At 38.3% G+C, this 17,497-nt stretch overlaps 2 protein-coding genes across 5 annotated transcripts in view; one reads left to right on the top strand and one right to left on the bottom strand.

Moving 5' to 3' along the window:
- Positions 1-2,078, bottom strand: part of LOC128616071 (NACHT, LRR and PYD domains-containing protein 12-like) — a 28,667-nt gene extending 26,589 nt beyond the window's left edge. For all 4 annotated transcript variants that reach the window (XM_053638566.1, XM_053638563.1, XM_053638564.1 and 1 more), the window contains exon 1: positions 1,973-2,078. The gene's annotated coding sequence lies outside the window, so the exon portion shown is untranslated. The remainder of the gene's footprint in view (positions 1-1,972) is intronic.
- A 6,530-nt stretch (positions 2,079-8,608) lies between these two features.
- On the top strand, positions 8,609-14,776 carry LOC128616077 (tripartite motif-containing protein 16-like). The gene is made up of 6 exons (XM_053638576.1): positions 8,609-9,208; positions 9,621-9,716; positions 9,839-10,081; positions 11,371-11,557; positions 11,979-12,035; positions 14,118-14,776. Exons 1-6 carry the CDS (start codon positions 8,609-8,611, stop codon positions 14,648-14,650), a joined length of 1,716 nt encoding a protein of 571 aa, XP_053494551.1. The 3' UTR covers positions 14,651-14,776.
- The last annotated feature ends 2,721 nt before the right edge of the window (positions 14,777-17,497 follow it).

Genomic DNA, 17,497 nt, shown 5'->3' with positions numbered 1-17,497 from the left:
CACAGTGTATGAATGGGTGTGTGAATGTGTGTGTGATTGTGCCCTGTAATGGACTGGCACCCCGTCCAGGGTGTACCCCACCTTGCAGTATAGAAGATGGATGGATGGATGGATAATAATGTCTCTTAAATCATGTTTTTAGTAAAAAATTATTTTTATTTGACTTAATGCTTTATAGCATCTCTTTAAACTTAATCAATTTTGCTCATTTTTTAAATGTAAAAGCATAAATATAAAAATGAACCCTCTTGTGTGTTGGTTTTGTTTCTTATTTATTTAAAATGATTGTTGTGTATTTAAAGTGAAGTTGTTTTGGTTGTGTAGGAGCTCGTTTTCCGCTTTCGGTGCTGTTACCGCTAAGTGTCTAAAAGCTGCGCAACTAAAAATGACGTGCGGCTAATAACCGAGAATTCAGGATGAGCTGGTGCTTAACTCCACTGTGAAAACCTTCAACTAACCACTGACTTTATTTCTTTATATTTGAGTCCAAGATCAAAATAAAAATCTACGAACCGCTCCACTGTGAACGTGGTATGTCTGAACCACTGCCCTGCTGCCAGAGAGAAATTAAACCGGAAGTACTGTTTGTACAAAGAGAGAACGCAACGCAAAAGCATGAAAATATAAAAGTTCCTCCCATATCATATTTTTTTCACCACCACGTCCCCTCCGTACTGTCCCACTATTTTGGTGATGGCTGTGTGGAACTGAAAAGTAAAATAAATGTTAAAGAAAACATTTTGTAGGGACATCTCAAGAAAACTAAGTTGTGATCTGGAGATAACAGCTCAGAAAAAAAATAAATAATCATGGCCTTTTCCGTAGAAGCCAGATCTTAAAACACATTATGTTTGTTCCACACATAAATCTAAATTCCCCAAACACTGAATGTTAATCAAAGAGAGAAACTTATATATAAAATATGTGTTATATAAAATATATAACACACAGCTGATAAACAGCAGCTTTACAGGGAAGATGATTTCAGGTCCGGGACGTGACGCAGTTTTCTTCACGGCCGGACTGGGACATAATTTCAGTCTCACACTCATCCAGGCCACCCAATAGACCCACAACAAATTTTTAAACCACTGACAACCCTATTTTTCCTTGAAAATTCAATTTATTACACACAGTATGGTCTCCCATAAAAAAAACACCGGAACAACGAACTACTCGCACCCCAAGACTCGAGATGTGAACTAATCATTTCTGCTTCCGGTACAGAACTTATGCGGATGTTGCGGTGCATGCGCGGTCAAAACTGAACGAATCACTCTCTGAGACAACTCGTACAAGAGTCATATTAAAGAGTCGTTCCAAATGAACGAATCTTTCATGAATGACACATCACTAATGCGCAGACATAATTTTCTAAATCGCCTAAATATCTGTTAGTACAATACTAACTACATCATGACAATATCTATTAAGAAAAATCATAATCTTGAACATGAGATTACCTTTTATGACTCAGAGCTTGGAAAAGTGTTGTTTGGTTGTATTGTTGTATTTGTTACTTCAACATTTAAAATAACAACATGGAGGGCTCCCTAAATGTACTGCACGTTTGATATTTGTCTGCTAAATGACTTAGTATTATAACTATACAGTAAATAATGCTGTCATTTCACCGGGCCGCTTCCTCTCCATTCTCTCTCTGTGCACTGACTCTGTTCAGAACCGGAACCGAGGAGAATGGTAGCGCTGCAAGTCAAAACTAACAGATTCATGGTTTATTATTATTATTATTATCAAATGCCGAATTCGTTAAGGATCACTTGGGTACAACGGGCATGCAATAATATAAAATAATAACGAATAAATTAGTAAGTAAATAAATAAATAAAACAAACAAACAGCAGGGCAGTGGTCCTCCTCCCGAAGTCCAGTCCGGACCTGGTTCTCTTACTCCTGTTTTTACACGAGGACAATAAAATATAAAGTCGTTTCTGTTAAAGAAACAACTCACGTTTAGTCAACAGTCCATGTTGTGTGACATTAATGTCACCGTTTCTGCCTGGTGCTGAGTTTGTTTGTTTTTTTGCTTTTCCAACAGCGACAAAACGGACGCTGAGAAACTCTTTCACTTTCGGTTAAAGTGATTCACTACCAGTGATGTGCCGTTTAGGAAACGAACCGACTCTTTGAGTCGGCTCATTTAAAAACCAAGGAACCTCGAACTGTGGAGAGAATGCAGTGAAAAAGGGAACGCGACAGAGCCCGTGCTAAAACGAGAATAAATATTTAGCCTGTTACGGTCTCAGTGTAAAACAGACACAATAAATGAGCTTGTAAAATATTAAACTAAAACCACGCAGTATGAAAAGCAAAAACGGAATTTGCTTAAAGAAAAACCATCACATGGCTTATAGGGAGGACAGGCAGGATCCACTCATGTCTGATCACCTGCGAGCTGAATGTGAAGAGAGATGGAGATTACATTAGAATCAGAACTACTATTAGAATATACGAGTATGTTATGCTTGGTTTTTTTGTTTGTTTGTTATAACCTGTAATAATTGTTGGAGGGCGAAATGCACTACAGCTATTATTGTGAGGCTGTGATCAGACAGTGTCAATGCATTGGGGAAAATAGAGACCATAAATAAATAAATAAATAAATAAATAAATAAATGAATGAATAGAGTCACTTGTCAGATTTTCCTAATAAGCAGCCATGTTTTTTAAAACAAGCCCAAAAACAACCGAAAACCGCAACTCATGATTTTTTCAAGCAACTTCAGAAAAAAAGAAGCCCAAGTCACGTAATATATGCAGACCAGGCAATTCTGATAACTATAACTCAAACCATCAGATTCATCCACACGGAACAGCAGTGCCAAAGCACAACCCATGTAAAAAAATAAAAATAACAATAATAATAATAAAATTGCAAGTTACTTGCAGAGTTATGTTTCAAACAGAAATGGCGATAGAGAGTCAAAAGTACTGCAGCTGTAAATTAAACAGAATTCAGCAGAACGTTAAAAAGAAAATCGCCTCAGCGCTTTGACTCGCTAGTGTCTGAGGCCGAGTTCACGCTAGCAAGTGACAGGTTCCTGGTGAATTTTCTTCTTGTGGGCAGGTCATGACTGTTATAAATCTCATTCGTGGACGTCTCATGACACTAATGTTATCGCTTTGAAATAAAATGTATTTTGTTTTTCATTTTAGCACCGAACACTTTATCCTCCTGAGACCCCGCCCATTGACTTGTGTCCTCTGTAATGGACATTGTGTTTTCATGATAGAATAATAGGAATATATATATATATATATATATATATATATATATATATATATATATATATATATATATATATATAAATTTATAGGAATAATAAATTTAGTTCTGAAAGCAGTTAAATTGTTTGTTTCAAAATATTAGCCTTTTTATTAATGTCAATTATAGCATATATTATGTACACACACACACACACACACACACACACACACACACCTCTATAACCAGTCTCATTCCACGGATTAAATTAAACTCGTCCCTTTCTCACAGAATTGTATTCAACATAAACCTTTCATAGAATGTAAAGTAACCCGAAGCGTTTGATTTTAAAACCATTAAAACATAGTCCAGGTTAAACAATAATTGTTACGCCACCGCCGGCAGATGGCACTGCGGCGCGCAGACAAGTGACTGAACTGGGTGAAGTGGAAGTTCCTGCTTGAGTATTGGTTTATGTTAGAGGATGTCTTTAATTTGCCCCAGGTGGCCGTGGTTTAGTTTGATTGTGTTTGTCATTTAAACCGCTCGTGTTGCGTCGCCTGTTGCGCAGTATTATCGGAAGGTCTCCTGAGTTCTCGCATATGTTTGAATGCGTGTAGCATGCTAGCGGTCTTGTTTTCATGTCCGGTTCTTGTGTAATGCTTAGACCTTAGTCTCGTGTTTAATCTAGTAGTCTTGTTCAGTAAAGACCGCGTTCCCTGTGTTTTGTTTGCTTACTTTGTTAATAAACACATTGCTCCTGCACCTACTTCCTGACTCCAAAGCCCTGTGTTTTGTTACAATAATTAATGCATTGCGTGTTTTAGCTCCTTAAGAAATGACAGAAAAATAGCCTATGAACATCTACCCACCTTTCCCCTCATAAAAACATAATTCCCACCATCTGTCTCGGAATAAACTTCATTTCTGACATTCCAGCTGGGGAAAATCATAATTCTCATCTTCTGGGAGAAAAAAATACAATTCACCTCAGACTGGGGAAAAAGTCATTTCTACCCCTGAATATGGAAAAATGCAATTCCTACATTCCAACTGTGTAAAATCTTATTATCTTTAGACTGGGAGAAAATACAATTCCCACTTTCTGTGTGTGAAAAAACAAAATACCCTATATTCCGACTGGGAGAAAAAAGTTATTACCATCTTCAGACTGGAACAAAAACACAATGCCCAATAACAGACTTCACAATTGTCAATTTCTGACTGGCAAAGTATTTTCACTTTTTATTGTAGAGCTGCAACAACTAATCGATAATAATCCATAATGAAAATTTTGTAAATGTGAGAAATGACATTTGTAGGAAGCTCCCACTTTTTGTTTATGTCTACAGTAATTGCTAACATTTACAAAATGAGCCTACAATAAATAATACGTCTATTTAATGAAAGTAAATGTCCATGTTTAATAAAAATCTTAAGGAAATGAATAAAAAAAATTGAGGTTGTTCAGTTTTATGTGTTCTCATATTTATAGCTGTATTTTGTTTTAATGATCTCAAGGTTTACTGGGTTTTATGTGATTCGTATATGATTCTTTGCGCTTATTTTTTTCATACTGTGGGTTTTAGTGAAGTGTATTGTTAACAAACATCATCAACAACAAACACAATTCTTCCTCAGCATTCAGTAACTCCACGCGAGACGCCATCCCAGCAAACAGGGGACGTCCCCCGGACATGGCGAACATCCACTTAGGTCCGCATTTGGTCCGGTTTATAACGTTCGCTGGCAGACAAAGCCATGGATTTAACCTTAAGGATTGTGGTCATTCCTTAAAAACATCCCTTAGATTAACTTTGATAATGGATTTTATGCAGAAACCATTTTTTTTTTTTTTTTTTTTTTTTTTTGCAGATTGACTTTACTATGGTTTTAGTGTAAATAAACCATGGTAAAAATAAAAAGTCCATTTGTGGTTGCTATGGTTTTACTAATAAAGGTAATTAATAGCTACTATGGACCAAATATTTTTCTTAACATTGGTTTAGAAACTACTCAATATTCTGTAAAACATGGCCTTTATACTGATCCATTACTGATTACATTACAAAGATCCAACTAAACCTGTTTATATTTGTACTATAACAATTCTATTGTATTTAAAATGAATAAAAAGATCTGACACCTTGTCATTTTTTTTTCATTAAATCATTTTCCCCCACCATTACTATGACATTTAAATACTGTCAATTTAATGTGTGCTTCATAATCTAAATCACAGAGCACATATTCATGCAATAGTGAAAGAATTCACCATTGTGCAGTTTTATATTAACTGATTAAAAACTGTAATGAATATGACACAATGTTTATAAATAGCAGAATCTTTGCACACTCCCATATATGAAATACTGTGAAATAAATAATTGTCACGTAGCAAATACCCACACAAGCACATTAAATCAAGGGAAAACAAACTTGAATGCACAAATGGAAATCTTTTATTATTGGTAAGGGTTCAAAATGTAAGCAACGAAACAGAAATGCAGAATGACAGTTGCTGAATCAGATGCAAGCGATGACTTCCAAACAGCAAGTGAAGGAGAGGCCAAAACGGATGGAAACGAGTCCAATGCTGAAATTGCTGGAAAAGAAAAAGAAAAAAGAAAATTCTGATTGAAAATGTTATGCTTACTTGAAATTTATATATATACAGTTGTGCCCAAAAGTTTGCATACCCTCTGCAGAATCTGCTAAATCTTAATACTGTTAACAAAATTAGACAGATCATAAAAATCCTATGTTATTTTTTTATTTAGTCCTGTCCTGAAGAAGCTATTTCACATAACAAATGATTACATATAGTCCACAAGACAAGATTATAGCTGAATTTATAAAAAAAATTACCCTGTTCAAAAGTTTACACACCCTTGATTATTAATACTGTGTGTAATTACCTGGATGATCCACGATTGGTTTTTTTTTGTTTGTTTTTTTTTGTGATTGTTTTACAAAAGGTGCAAATGCTCACTGATGCTCAAGAAGGCAACACGATACATTAAGAGCCAGGGGGATGTAAACTTTTGAACAGGATGATCAGTGTAAATTGTTATTATTTTGTTTAAAGATCTTTTTTTTTCATTTAGAACTGCATTTCAGATGCTATATAAGATAAATATGATACATGTTACATGTCTCCCAGAAGACAAAATACTAACAATTTATTCGATTATAAAGTGATTCTTGCTGCATTATTTGCACCAAAAGAACAAAAAAAAAAGAACGTAAATAACCAGTAGAACAAATAAAATATAAAAAAAGAGTCAAATTATTATTTTTTTTAATTTTCATTTGACATCTATTTAACAGAAAGATTCAAGAAATAATACATTTGATTATTAAATTTCTGCATTATTTCTTACTTGAATGCTTCACAGTATATTAATATGCACGATAGTCCTATTTAATTACATTTTTAAAAAATAGATTCTTTTGTTTTTATGCATCAGTGCAAAATCATTCACATCAGCATAGCAAAAATGATTATTTTCCACAGCTCTAAGAGACAGCAGCGGTGTAATGTGAGCGAAAGCATATAGTTGCATATAGGCACAGGGGTGTAAGGGAGTTTGTACACACAATAATTACCAAGGGTGTACCTTGGAACACGGTCAGTAACAACGGGGAACCCCAGATTGAGATCCGATCACTACTTCCATTTATTGCCTATCGTCCGTACTATGCAAGCTGGCATCACATACTTTCTTTCCTGTGGTGGAATTTTGAGGCTTGTTATCTCTACTGCGTAAAAGAGGTCTGGAGTGGGACTCTCATCTGTGCATTAGAGTCTGTCTGGCACTCTGTCTGGGACATTTTCACTTAGGGGTGTACTCACTTTTGTTGCCAGCGGTTTAGACATTAATGGCTGTGTGTTGAGTTATTTTGAGGGGACAGCAAATTCACACTGTTACACAAGCTGTACACTCACTACTTTACATTGTAGCAAAGTGTCATTTCTTCAGTGTTGTCACATGAAAAGATATAATCACATATTTACAAAAATGTGAGGGGTGTACTCACTTTTGTGAGATACTGTAAAACATAAAACTTTTTGTTCTGTCATTGGTGTATAGTACAAAAAATGAATTTACCTTGCCATTCGGGTAGTTTCTGATGGGATTGTAGATTAAAAGTGTATTTGACGTAAAAGTAACATAAGTGATTTGCTGCTGTCTCCCTCCATGATGAGAGAAATTCCACAACACAACAGCCACTTACTGTACATACAGTGTAGATACTGGAGCAGACTGTGGTCTGAACAGAAAGTGAAGGTCCATCCCAAAATATTAATATTATTATCATCCATCCATCCATCTTCTATACTGTTTATCCTTACTGGGTTGCGGGGAAACCTGGAGCCTATCCCATGGAGCGGGGGGCACAAGGTGGGGTACACCCTGGACGGGATACCAATCCATCGCAGGGCAAAATCACATACACATTCAAACACCCATTCATACACTTCGGACACTTTGGACATGCCAATCAGCCTACCATGCATGTCTTTGGACTGGGGGAGGAAACCGGAGTAACTGGAGGAAACTCCCGCAGCATCGAATCAACCCCCAACCCTGGATGTGCTAACCCCTATGTCCCCTATTATTATTATTATTATTATTATTATTATTATTATTATTATTATAAGTTGTAAAGTTCCCCAAGATTCTTGAAACCAGCCATTTCCTAATAAAATTTCACACTAATGAACATTAGAGAATGATGCAGTTTTAAAGGCTAACGGTGCTCAAAAGAAATACTGATTGGGTGTATATACTATTTTCATTTTATTACATTTGAAAGTATCTTCATGTGCTGAAGACTTCTGCACAGTGCTGTACCTGTAATCATATTTCACAAATTTTGTGATTTCTTTTTTGCCAATTTATTACAAAAACTCATATCTGAAATGTATGAAGATGGATCAAATAATAATAAAAAAAAACTATGTTCTTAAAGTTGTACTTTTAGTATAGGGGTAATTTCCTTAGATTGTTAATAGATGCTTTGGAAAATGTATGTAAGTTGTGCACAGACAAGTGTACAAGCTTACATATGCATGCACAAGCTAGAATGTTATATGGTGCAGTTTGGATATTGTATTTTGCCCCTGAAGAAATTGTGTCCAATGTTCATTAACTCTGTCTTTGTGCTCCTCCTATCTCTCTCTCTCTCTCTCTCTCTCTCTCTCTCTCTCTCTCTCTCTCCATCACACACACACACACACACACACACACACACACACACACACACACACACACACACACACACACACACACACACAACCAGGAAGTGATTCCTCATTTCAGAGAAAATTATACTCAGTGTCACTCTCTCTCTCTGTCAGTGTGTGAGTTTAGGAAAATGGCCGAGGCCAGAATTTCAGCAGATCAGCTTTCAGTGGATCAGTTCAGCTGTCCAGTTTGTCTGGATCTACTGAAGGATCCGGTGACTATCCCCTGTGGTCACAGTTTCTGTAATGTGTGTATTAATGACTGCTGGGATCAGGAAGAGAAGAGCGGAGTGTACCGCTGTCCTCACTGCAGAGACACTTTCACTCCAAGGCCTGTTCTACGCAGAAACAACATGCTGGCTGAAGTGGTGGAGAAACTGAAGAAGACTCAAGTCCAAGCTGCTTCTCCTGCTCACTGTTACGCTGGACCTGGAGATGTGGAGTGTGATTTCTGCACCGGGAGAAAACGCAAAGCCGTCAAGTCCTGTCTGATGTGTCTGGCCTCCTTTTGTGAAGCTCATCTCAAACCTCACTATGAAGTTCCTGCTTTGAAAAAACACAAGTTGGTTGAAGCTTCTGGAAATCTACAAGAGAAGATCTGCTCTGAGCATGATAAAGTGATCGAGATCTACTGTCGTACTGACCAAAGCTTCATCTGTTATCTGTGTATGACGGATAAACACAGAGGACACAATACTGTATCAATTAAAGCATATACATCTGAAAAACAGGTGAGAAAAATTAAAGTATAATTTGTCATTTGTAGATAGTTGGTAGATTGAGTATTCAGGGAAATGGTGACGGCCGGCATTGTTATGACTATAAAATAAGAATTAAGCTGTGTCAGACAGCAGAATAAAAAAATACACAAGTTATTTCTAATCATTATAATGGAATACCGAAATCATGATATGGAATCTATTGAATGTTGTTGTTCTGCACTAAGTACACATACACTATGCCAATATGTCCATGTTTTAATTGCAACTGAACTTCAATGTACTTTGAACTCATCATCCAGTCATTTACACTGTTCTGCTCCATAAAAACCAAGTGAATAATCCTTTATCTGCAGTTAATATTCACCCACTGAGCTCATAATCTCATAATGCACACAGTTAAATGTATTTTATTTGTCCTCAGAGTGAGTTAAAAGAGGAGCAGATTAAATCCCAGCAGAGAATCCAGGAGAAGCAGAAGAAGATGGAGGAACTGAAACAGACTGTGAACACTATAAAGGTGCACAGTGAGCAGAGACAGAGCTGCTCCTAGAAACTCACACAACATGGACAATGAGTCATTTAGAGGCCCAGTAAGAGATGGCATGATAGATGAGCTTGTGTGTGTGTGTTTCCTAACAGCGCAGTGCACAGATAGCAGTGGAGGACAGTGAGAGGATTTTTACTGAGATGATCAGCTCCATGGAGAAAAGGCGCTCGGAGGTGATGGAGCTGATCAGAGCTCAGGAGAAGGCTGAACTGAGTCGAGCTGAACGACTCCTGGAGCAACTGGAGCAGGAGATCACTGATCTTCAGAGGAAAGTCACTGAGCTGGAGCAGCTTTCACACACAGATGATCACCTCCACTTCCTCCAGGAAATAAAGGTATATATAAGGTTAAATATACATAATGTAAGAGGCCACACTATACTGCCGACAGCCAGCAGATGGCACAGTGAGGGAAGCCGTTCAGGATAACTCTGCTGCCCAGAATAAAAGAGCTTAAGAAATATCCCTCATATTATATAAATGAAAGCTACCCTCTGAAGAATTTTAAGTTGTGGGACATAATTCCTCTTTTGATATTTAATTTGTCCTTACAGTGTGTTCATTTAGTAAAAAGTTTCCTTTGTTTGTGTATGCTATTCTGGCCTCTCCTTTCTTTGATTTTTCCTGCCTTTTTTCTGACTCCATCTTGTACCTGCCCCACCCATACCCAATCCACCTAGTGGCATGGTGGTCAAGCACAAGCCTCAAAGCATGGAGATCACGGAGAGTCTCGCCTGCCGCTGTGTTTTCAATGTGCACAAATCACACCCAAACACGTCCCTTAACCTTTATTTCATCTATATATAAACCCCACCTGTCCATTTACTTATCCTGTAAGCAAGCAGGGGTTCTCACTGTGCAATTTGGGGCACACTAAACCATATTAACCACTTATTAAATATACATTTTAGTATTCTTCGTTTTTGAGACGTGGTAAAATTGTCAAATAAGTAGGCACAGGACAGAAGCAAGTGCAGGTATGGCAGTTTAATAAAACAATACGAAGCACAAAGGATCAGGCAGAAAACAAGTCCAAGGCAGGCTAGGGTCTAACGATCAGGCAAACAGGCTAAACGAGGCAGAGCAGAGCCTCAAGGTCAACAGGGTAAACAAAGTTTATAATCAGAAATGCAACCACGAGATAAAGCTTGGAAATACGACAGACACTAAGTAACTGAGAATAATACTTCACAAAGTTATAGTTTTCAAAAGGTCTCTTATATAGCGTGATTGTGAGTGCTGTGAATAGGATGCAGGTGTGCGCGATTAGAGTGAATGTGAATGTTCTGGGAATTGCAGTCCATGGCGGCCATGTTTGTAGGCCGCCGTGCAGGATGGGAAATGTAGTCGCTGGTTTGCTGTGATATTACAAAAATGCAAGAAATTGGTTCTCTACACTCCAAATGGATCATCAAATACATTATGATTATAATAGTGCTTTTTGTATTTAATACTGATGATGATACACACCATCAGATATACAAAAGGGTTCTTTCTATGTTAATGATCATGAAAACCTTTTTGAAATGGAATCTGTGATTCTATGTGAAAAAAAACAACACAATTTTAAAGTAACTGTAGCTGTAATTTGTTCTCCTAATTTTATGATTAATTGCTGTATGCAGGTTTTAGTCTCCGGCCGTCGCTCTCCCCAATTTAACAGACCAAATTTTCAGTCTGATCTCCGTGAGGATTCACGCAGCATCACTGTCAAACATTTCTCATTTGATGAAGTGAGGAAATCTCTCTCTGCTCTGAAAAAGGGACTAGAGGAATTCTGCCAGGAGGAACTCATCAAAATCCCTGAACATGGTAAGAGGAGCTGTTCCTGCTGGAGTGAGGGAAGTCTTTACTCGCTCTGTGACAGAGTGATGTCATGGTGTCAGTCTTCACTCCTGAGCACCAAAGCTCTGCACAGTTTAGAGTTTTTAACACTCGCCTGATTCCAGTCTTGATGATGAAGTGCTGATGTGAATGAGTTTGTGTTCAAGCTGAGAAACTCTGCACTCTGGTGCTTCAAGACTGTAGTGTGGCACCTATACACATTTCTGATCTACACACGTTTCTGATTTAAACATGTTTTTGATCTAATACATTTCTGATCTACACGCGTTTCTGATCTACACACGTTTCTGATCTGCACACATTTCTGAGCTACACACAAGTGATGATTTACACAAATGTTTGATTTTATCGTTTTTACCGTCAGAGCATTTATTTTCTGTCTCCACAGTTGAGGACGTTCAGATGTTACTCTCAGAGCCAAAGAGCAGAGTCGAGTTTCTGAAATGTACGTCTACAACAAACACACACACACACAAGCATATGGAAGTAATTATGTTGCAAAACTTGTAGTACCTGAACTGAGAACTTTTAGCATAAAATGTGGACTTGTATTTTGAATGAAAGACCTTTACTTGCATTGGTGGCTTGGCAGTTAAGGATCTGGGTTACTGATCAGAAGGTTGGGGGTTCAAGCCCCAGCACTGCCAAGCTGCCGCTGCTGGGCCCTTGAGCAAGGCCCTTAACCCTCTCTACTCCAGGGGTGCTGTATCATGGCTGACCCTACGCTCTGACCCCAACTTCCTGTCATGCTGGGGTATGCGAAGAAAATAATTTCACTGTGCACATGTATATGTGATCAGTAAAGACTCATTATGTTCAAAATTTCAGTCACAAAATATTCTCACAACTATACTTCTATACTTTTCACAGACTGTCTGTGAAAATCTGAGATTTTCCTAAATCTCAAACCTAAAAGTAAACAAAGAGAACCCAATTAAACCAATGAGACAAAAATATTACACTTGGTCATTTATTTATTGAGGATAATGATCCAACATTAGATATCTGTGAGTGCCAAAAGTATATGAACCTTTGCAAACTCTGGTGTGAGCCCCTTGTGCAGTAATAACTGCAACTAAATGTTTGTGGTAACTACTTATCAGTCCTGCATGTCGGCTCGAAGGAATTTTAGCCCATTCGTCAGTACAGAACAGCTTCAACTCTGGGATGAACTGCTTCCTTCTGGTCCTTCCACAACATTTCTATTGGATTATATTCTTCTTTAATCTTCTTTAAACATTCTTTGGTAGAACGAGTTGTGTGTTTAGGGTCGTTGTCTTGCTGCAGATGTCCTGATATTTTCCTTTAGAATTTGCTAGTATAATTCAGAATTGTTCCATCAATGATGGCGAGTCGTCCTGGCCCAGATGCAGCAAAACAGGCCCAAACCATGATACTACCACCACCATGTTTCACAGATGGGATAAGGTTCTTATGCAGTGTTTTCCTTTCTCCAAACATAATGCTTCTCATTAAAACCAAATATTCTATTTTGGTCTCATCTGTCCACAAAACATTTTTTCAGTAGCCTTCTGGCTTGTCCATGTGATCTTTAGCAAACAGCATATGGGCAGCAATGTGCGTTCTCCTTGGAACCCTGCCATGCACACCATTGTTCTTCTCCTGATGGTAAACTCATGAACATTAAAATTAACCAACATGAGCGATGCCTTTAGTTGCTAAGAAGTTACCCTGGGCTCCATTGTGACCTCATGGAGTATTACATGTCTTGCTCTTGGAGTGATCTTTGTTGATCTGCACTCATGGGGAGGGTAACAATAGTCTTCAATTTCCTCCATTTGTACACAATCTGTCTGACTGTGGATTGGTGGAATCCAATCTCTTTAGAGATGGTTTTGTAACCTTTTCCAGCCTGATGAGCTTCAACAACTCTTTTTCTGAGGTCTTCAGAAATCTCCTTTATTTATTCCATGATACACTTCCACAAACATATGTTGTGAAGATCAGACTCTGATAGATCCCAGTTCTTTAAATAAAACAGATTGCTCACTCACTCACACCTGATCGTTATCTAGAATGATATAGAAAATTCTAAAGGGTTCACACCACTGTATATATGTACATGAATTCATATTTGGTGCTACAGCTTCTTTAACATTGATTTGTGCACTTGTAAATGCTTCACTGAGAAATCAGAACTAGGGGCATTGCCATTGAGATGTAATTCATGACCAATCAAAAGAACTTAGTTTAGCATACACACAAAAACTTCTTTTAGCAAATTTGAACAATTACCAAAAAGTTGTTGATATTTGAACTTACAGTCGGACGGTCTTTTAGTGTGATGGAACCAGAACTCATTTTTCTGCATTTTGGTGTCCAGATTAAGTTTGATGTTTGTTTGTGTGTTTGTTTGCTTTTTTGTAATAAATTAAATAAATAAAATTTTGATAGGTCAGGTTCTACAAATTCTCATTTTGCAACATAATTACAGCCATATTTGTCTCATCTTCCACATAAATCCTGTGATTAATATCTAACATGTTCTCATTTGTCATGTGTTTAGATTTCTGTCATCTGACTCTGGATCCCAACACAGTACATTATAACCTCATTCTGTCTGAGAAGAACAGAGTGGTGACAGGCTGTGAGACAAAGAAGTGGTACTTTGATCATCCAGAGAGATTTGATTCCTGGGAACAGGTGTTGTGTAAGGAGAGTGTGTGTGGACGCTGTTACTGGGAGGTGGAGTGGAGCAGTGAAAAATGGGTGTTCATATCAGCCTCATATAAAGACATCAGCAGGAAAGGAGAGGATGAAGAGTGTTTGTTTGGACGCAACAATCAGTCCTGGAGTCTGCAGTGTTCTTCTTCTTCTCTCTATTTCTGGCACAACTACATTGAGACTGAGCTCAGAGTTCCATCATCCTCCAGAATAGGAGTGTATGTGGATCACAGTGCAGGAACTCTGTCCTTCTACAGTGTCTCTAACAAGATGAAGCTCCTCCACAGAGTCCGCACCACATTCACTCAGCCTCTGTACGCTGGATTCTGGCTTCCTCATTATGGATCAACTGTGAGATTATGTGATACAAAATAAAATATTAGTAATGTGATTTGTATTTAAAATATTCAATATATCATAATTTATTTTATTAATCAAGCTCACTCAGAGATGGAATATAAGTAACTTATTTTATATTTCTTCATTTTTTAAAATAGTACCATTACTTCTTCTTTCCTCTGTCTTTTAAGAGATTTGAATTATATAAATGTAAGTATTATTGTTTGTGAATACCTGTATAATATGAAATAACTGCTATAATCGCTGGTGTCCGATTTTTTTTCCTTTCCAATTTTGATTAATATTATTAGATTATTAATCGCAACTTTCCACTTTCATCAGTTTAATTTAATATAATATAATCTCAAAGGAAATAAGAATATATAAAAGTAATATGTTCTGTGTCACGAGAAGCAGGGAGAGAAGGATGCAAATGCAATAAAAGGCTTTATTTAAAGGGCAGGCAGACAGATCCAAAATTCAATGCAAAAAACAAGAACATGTCAGGCGATCAGTAAACGGGAAAAACTAGGCATATATGAGAATAACAGAGAATAAGAACAAAATTAGGATCAATACACAGAAAAAGGTCTCAATAGCGTTCAGGCGGCAAAATATTTAAACAATACTTCGCAAAAACAATAGTAATAATTCCTCTCTGACTCCAAGGACCCAGAAGGATGTGCTAAAAACTGAGAGCAGCATATAAAGAGCTGCTTGAATTGATTACTAAGGCTGGATGAGCCTTTTTCTCCCCAGTGAAAGTAAATCCCTCACACTGCAGAAAACTCCCTTTCTTTCAGAAGTGCATGACAAAATATCAGGCCTCTGGGGGAAAACCATACATAAACCATATTTATAACCCCACGATATTGGATTATTCTGCCATTGTGGGGAATGAACGGAATGGCTATTTAGCTATGCTGAAGGTGGAGGAGGCACCTGCGTGCTACCTGTCTCCATCGATGGCAGGTAATTAGGGGGGCCGGCTTTGCCATCCAAACCACCATGTGGGCAAGCCTATGCAGTAGTAGCTTTGCTTGTGGTGCAGGCATACCAAGCAGAACTGCTGAGTGAGCTCGACATATGGTGGCATTCAAAAAAGCCAGTTCCTTCCCTGTTGTCTCAAGCTCACCCGGGCATCCATGAGTGGATCCTGGGCCAGCACTAGTGCGAGGGAGAACCAGAAGGCAAGTATGGCAGCCCGCCAACCCTCGCAGACAGCCAGGGGAACCGGGTGGCCACAGTTGCGGTCTGCTACTAGGCCTGATCTGAGAATGGTCATAAAGGCCAAGCAGGCAAAGAAGAGCGGTCCTGAGGGACCGTGGAGGGACGTATCAGGGACATGAGGTTGTTAGGGCAGGTAGCCCCCAGTGCTACTTTAGGGCCTGCCCAAGCCAAGTTTTCAGTGTTCTCTCATCAGCGAGCTGTCACAGGGCAACGAAAATCTGATGCTTTCCCTCCAATAAAATGTGGAATAGTTAACGTCACTAAAAGACCATCGGGCAGCGTGAAAACTACTGCCAAATGTGTCTCCATGGGTTCTGTCTACCGTAGAAAAGGGTTACTGGGTCCAGTTTATAGCTCGACCCCCCCGGTTCAGAGGTGTGCTCACCACAGTAGTCAGCACAGACCAGAGCCCGACGTTAGCGCAGGAAGTAAGATCCCTCTTGGACAAAGGGGCCATAGAATATGTACCCCATTCCCTAAGGGAGGGAGGTTTTTACAGCCGTTATTTTCTGGTCTGCAAAAAAAGTGGGAGTATGCGGCCAATTTTAGATCTGCGTCATCTGAACAGTACTCTTCGGACATACAGGTTCAAGATGCTGATGCTCAAACTTATTGCGCCACAGATTCAGTTCGAGGACTGGTTTGTGATGATAGATCTGAAAGATTTCCACATAGGAATATTGCCCAGTGACAGGAAGTTCCTGAGGTTTACGTTTGGAGACCACACATAGCAATATCAGATTCTTCCCTTCGGGCTAGCTTTATCCCCTAGCACCTTCACAAAGTGCATGGATGCTGCTCTGGCTCCCTTGCAACACCAGGGCATCCGTGTACTAAACTACCTGGATGACTAATGTATTCTAACATGATCCAGGGAACAGGTGGTTCAACATCGAGATGTTGTTCTCGCCCACATGAGGAGCTTGGGGCTCAGGTTGAACCTCAAGAAAAGTATGCTTTCTCCAGTGCAGTGGACAACTTTCCTAGGGGTTTTATGGGATTCTACTACGACAAGGGCGTATCTATCCCCAACACGTGTAGGACCGATCCTATCTTACTTTGAGCAAGATAAATAGATATCGTGTGTCAGTATGCGGCATTAAAACAAGATCTTCCTGTTGGAATAAATTCATCCTGTTCTTTCTGTTGAAGACCTGTGTGACTTTCTGTTGAATATAATTTTCCATCATTATTGTTACTGATCATAAATCACAGACTACTGAACAGTTAAGTATAAAATCATAAATATTTTATTTTTAATATTGACCTGCATGTGTGGCTGTTTGACTGAAAATGGAATTAATGTACTGTACATTTATAATCATTTTTACCGCTAAATAATTATTGATGACCTTTGCACAGCGCTGTACAGTGTATATATGCATATATGTACAAATTGTATTTTGTTAGAGATTTTATGACTTCTAGCTACATTAGCAACAAAAACAGGCATGAGTACGACAGTCAGAGGAACTGCAGCGGATTCTCCAAGATGCTCAGTGAAACTTATCAGCAAATTTCATTATAAAACTGAACAAGTGTACCTGAGAATACTTTTTTCCTTAGACAAAGGGTCGTCACACCAAATACTGACTTTGTTTAATTTATTACTGTTGGATTTCCATGTATCTCGGGAATCCTCAAATCTCAGAT

Source organism: Ictalurus furcatus, chromosome 12 (assembly GCF_023375685.1).
Source record: "Ictalurus furcatus strain D&B chromosome 12, Billie_1.0, whole genome shotgun sequence".
Taxonomy (NCBI): domain Eukaryota; kingdom Metazoa; phylum Chordata; class Actinopteri; order Siluriformes; family Ictaluridae; genus Ictalurus; species Ictalurus furcatus.
Note: the sequence above shows the minus strand (reverse complement) of the source record. Positions and strands in the feature narration are given on the sequence as shown.

Bases quoted from the DNA above. Each gene is read 5' to 3' on its own strand.
- LOC128616077 (XM_053638576.1), top strand. From the start codon at position 8,609: ATGGCCGAGGCCAGAATTTCAGCAGATCAGCTTTCAGTGGATCAGTTC. The intron at 9,717-9,838 runs GTGCACAGTGAG...GTTTCCTAACAG, and splicing joins AGACTGTGAACACTATAAAG to CGCAGTGCACAGATAGCAGT. The intron at 12,036-14,117 runs GTACGTCTACAA...TCATGTGTTTAG, and splicing joins CAGAGTCGAGTTTCTGAAAT to ATTTCTGTCATCTGACTCTG.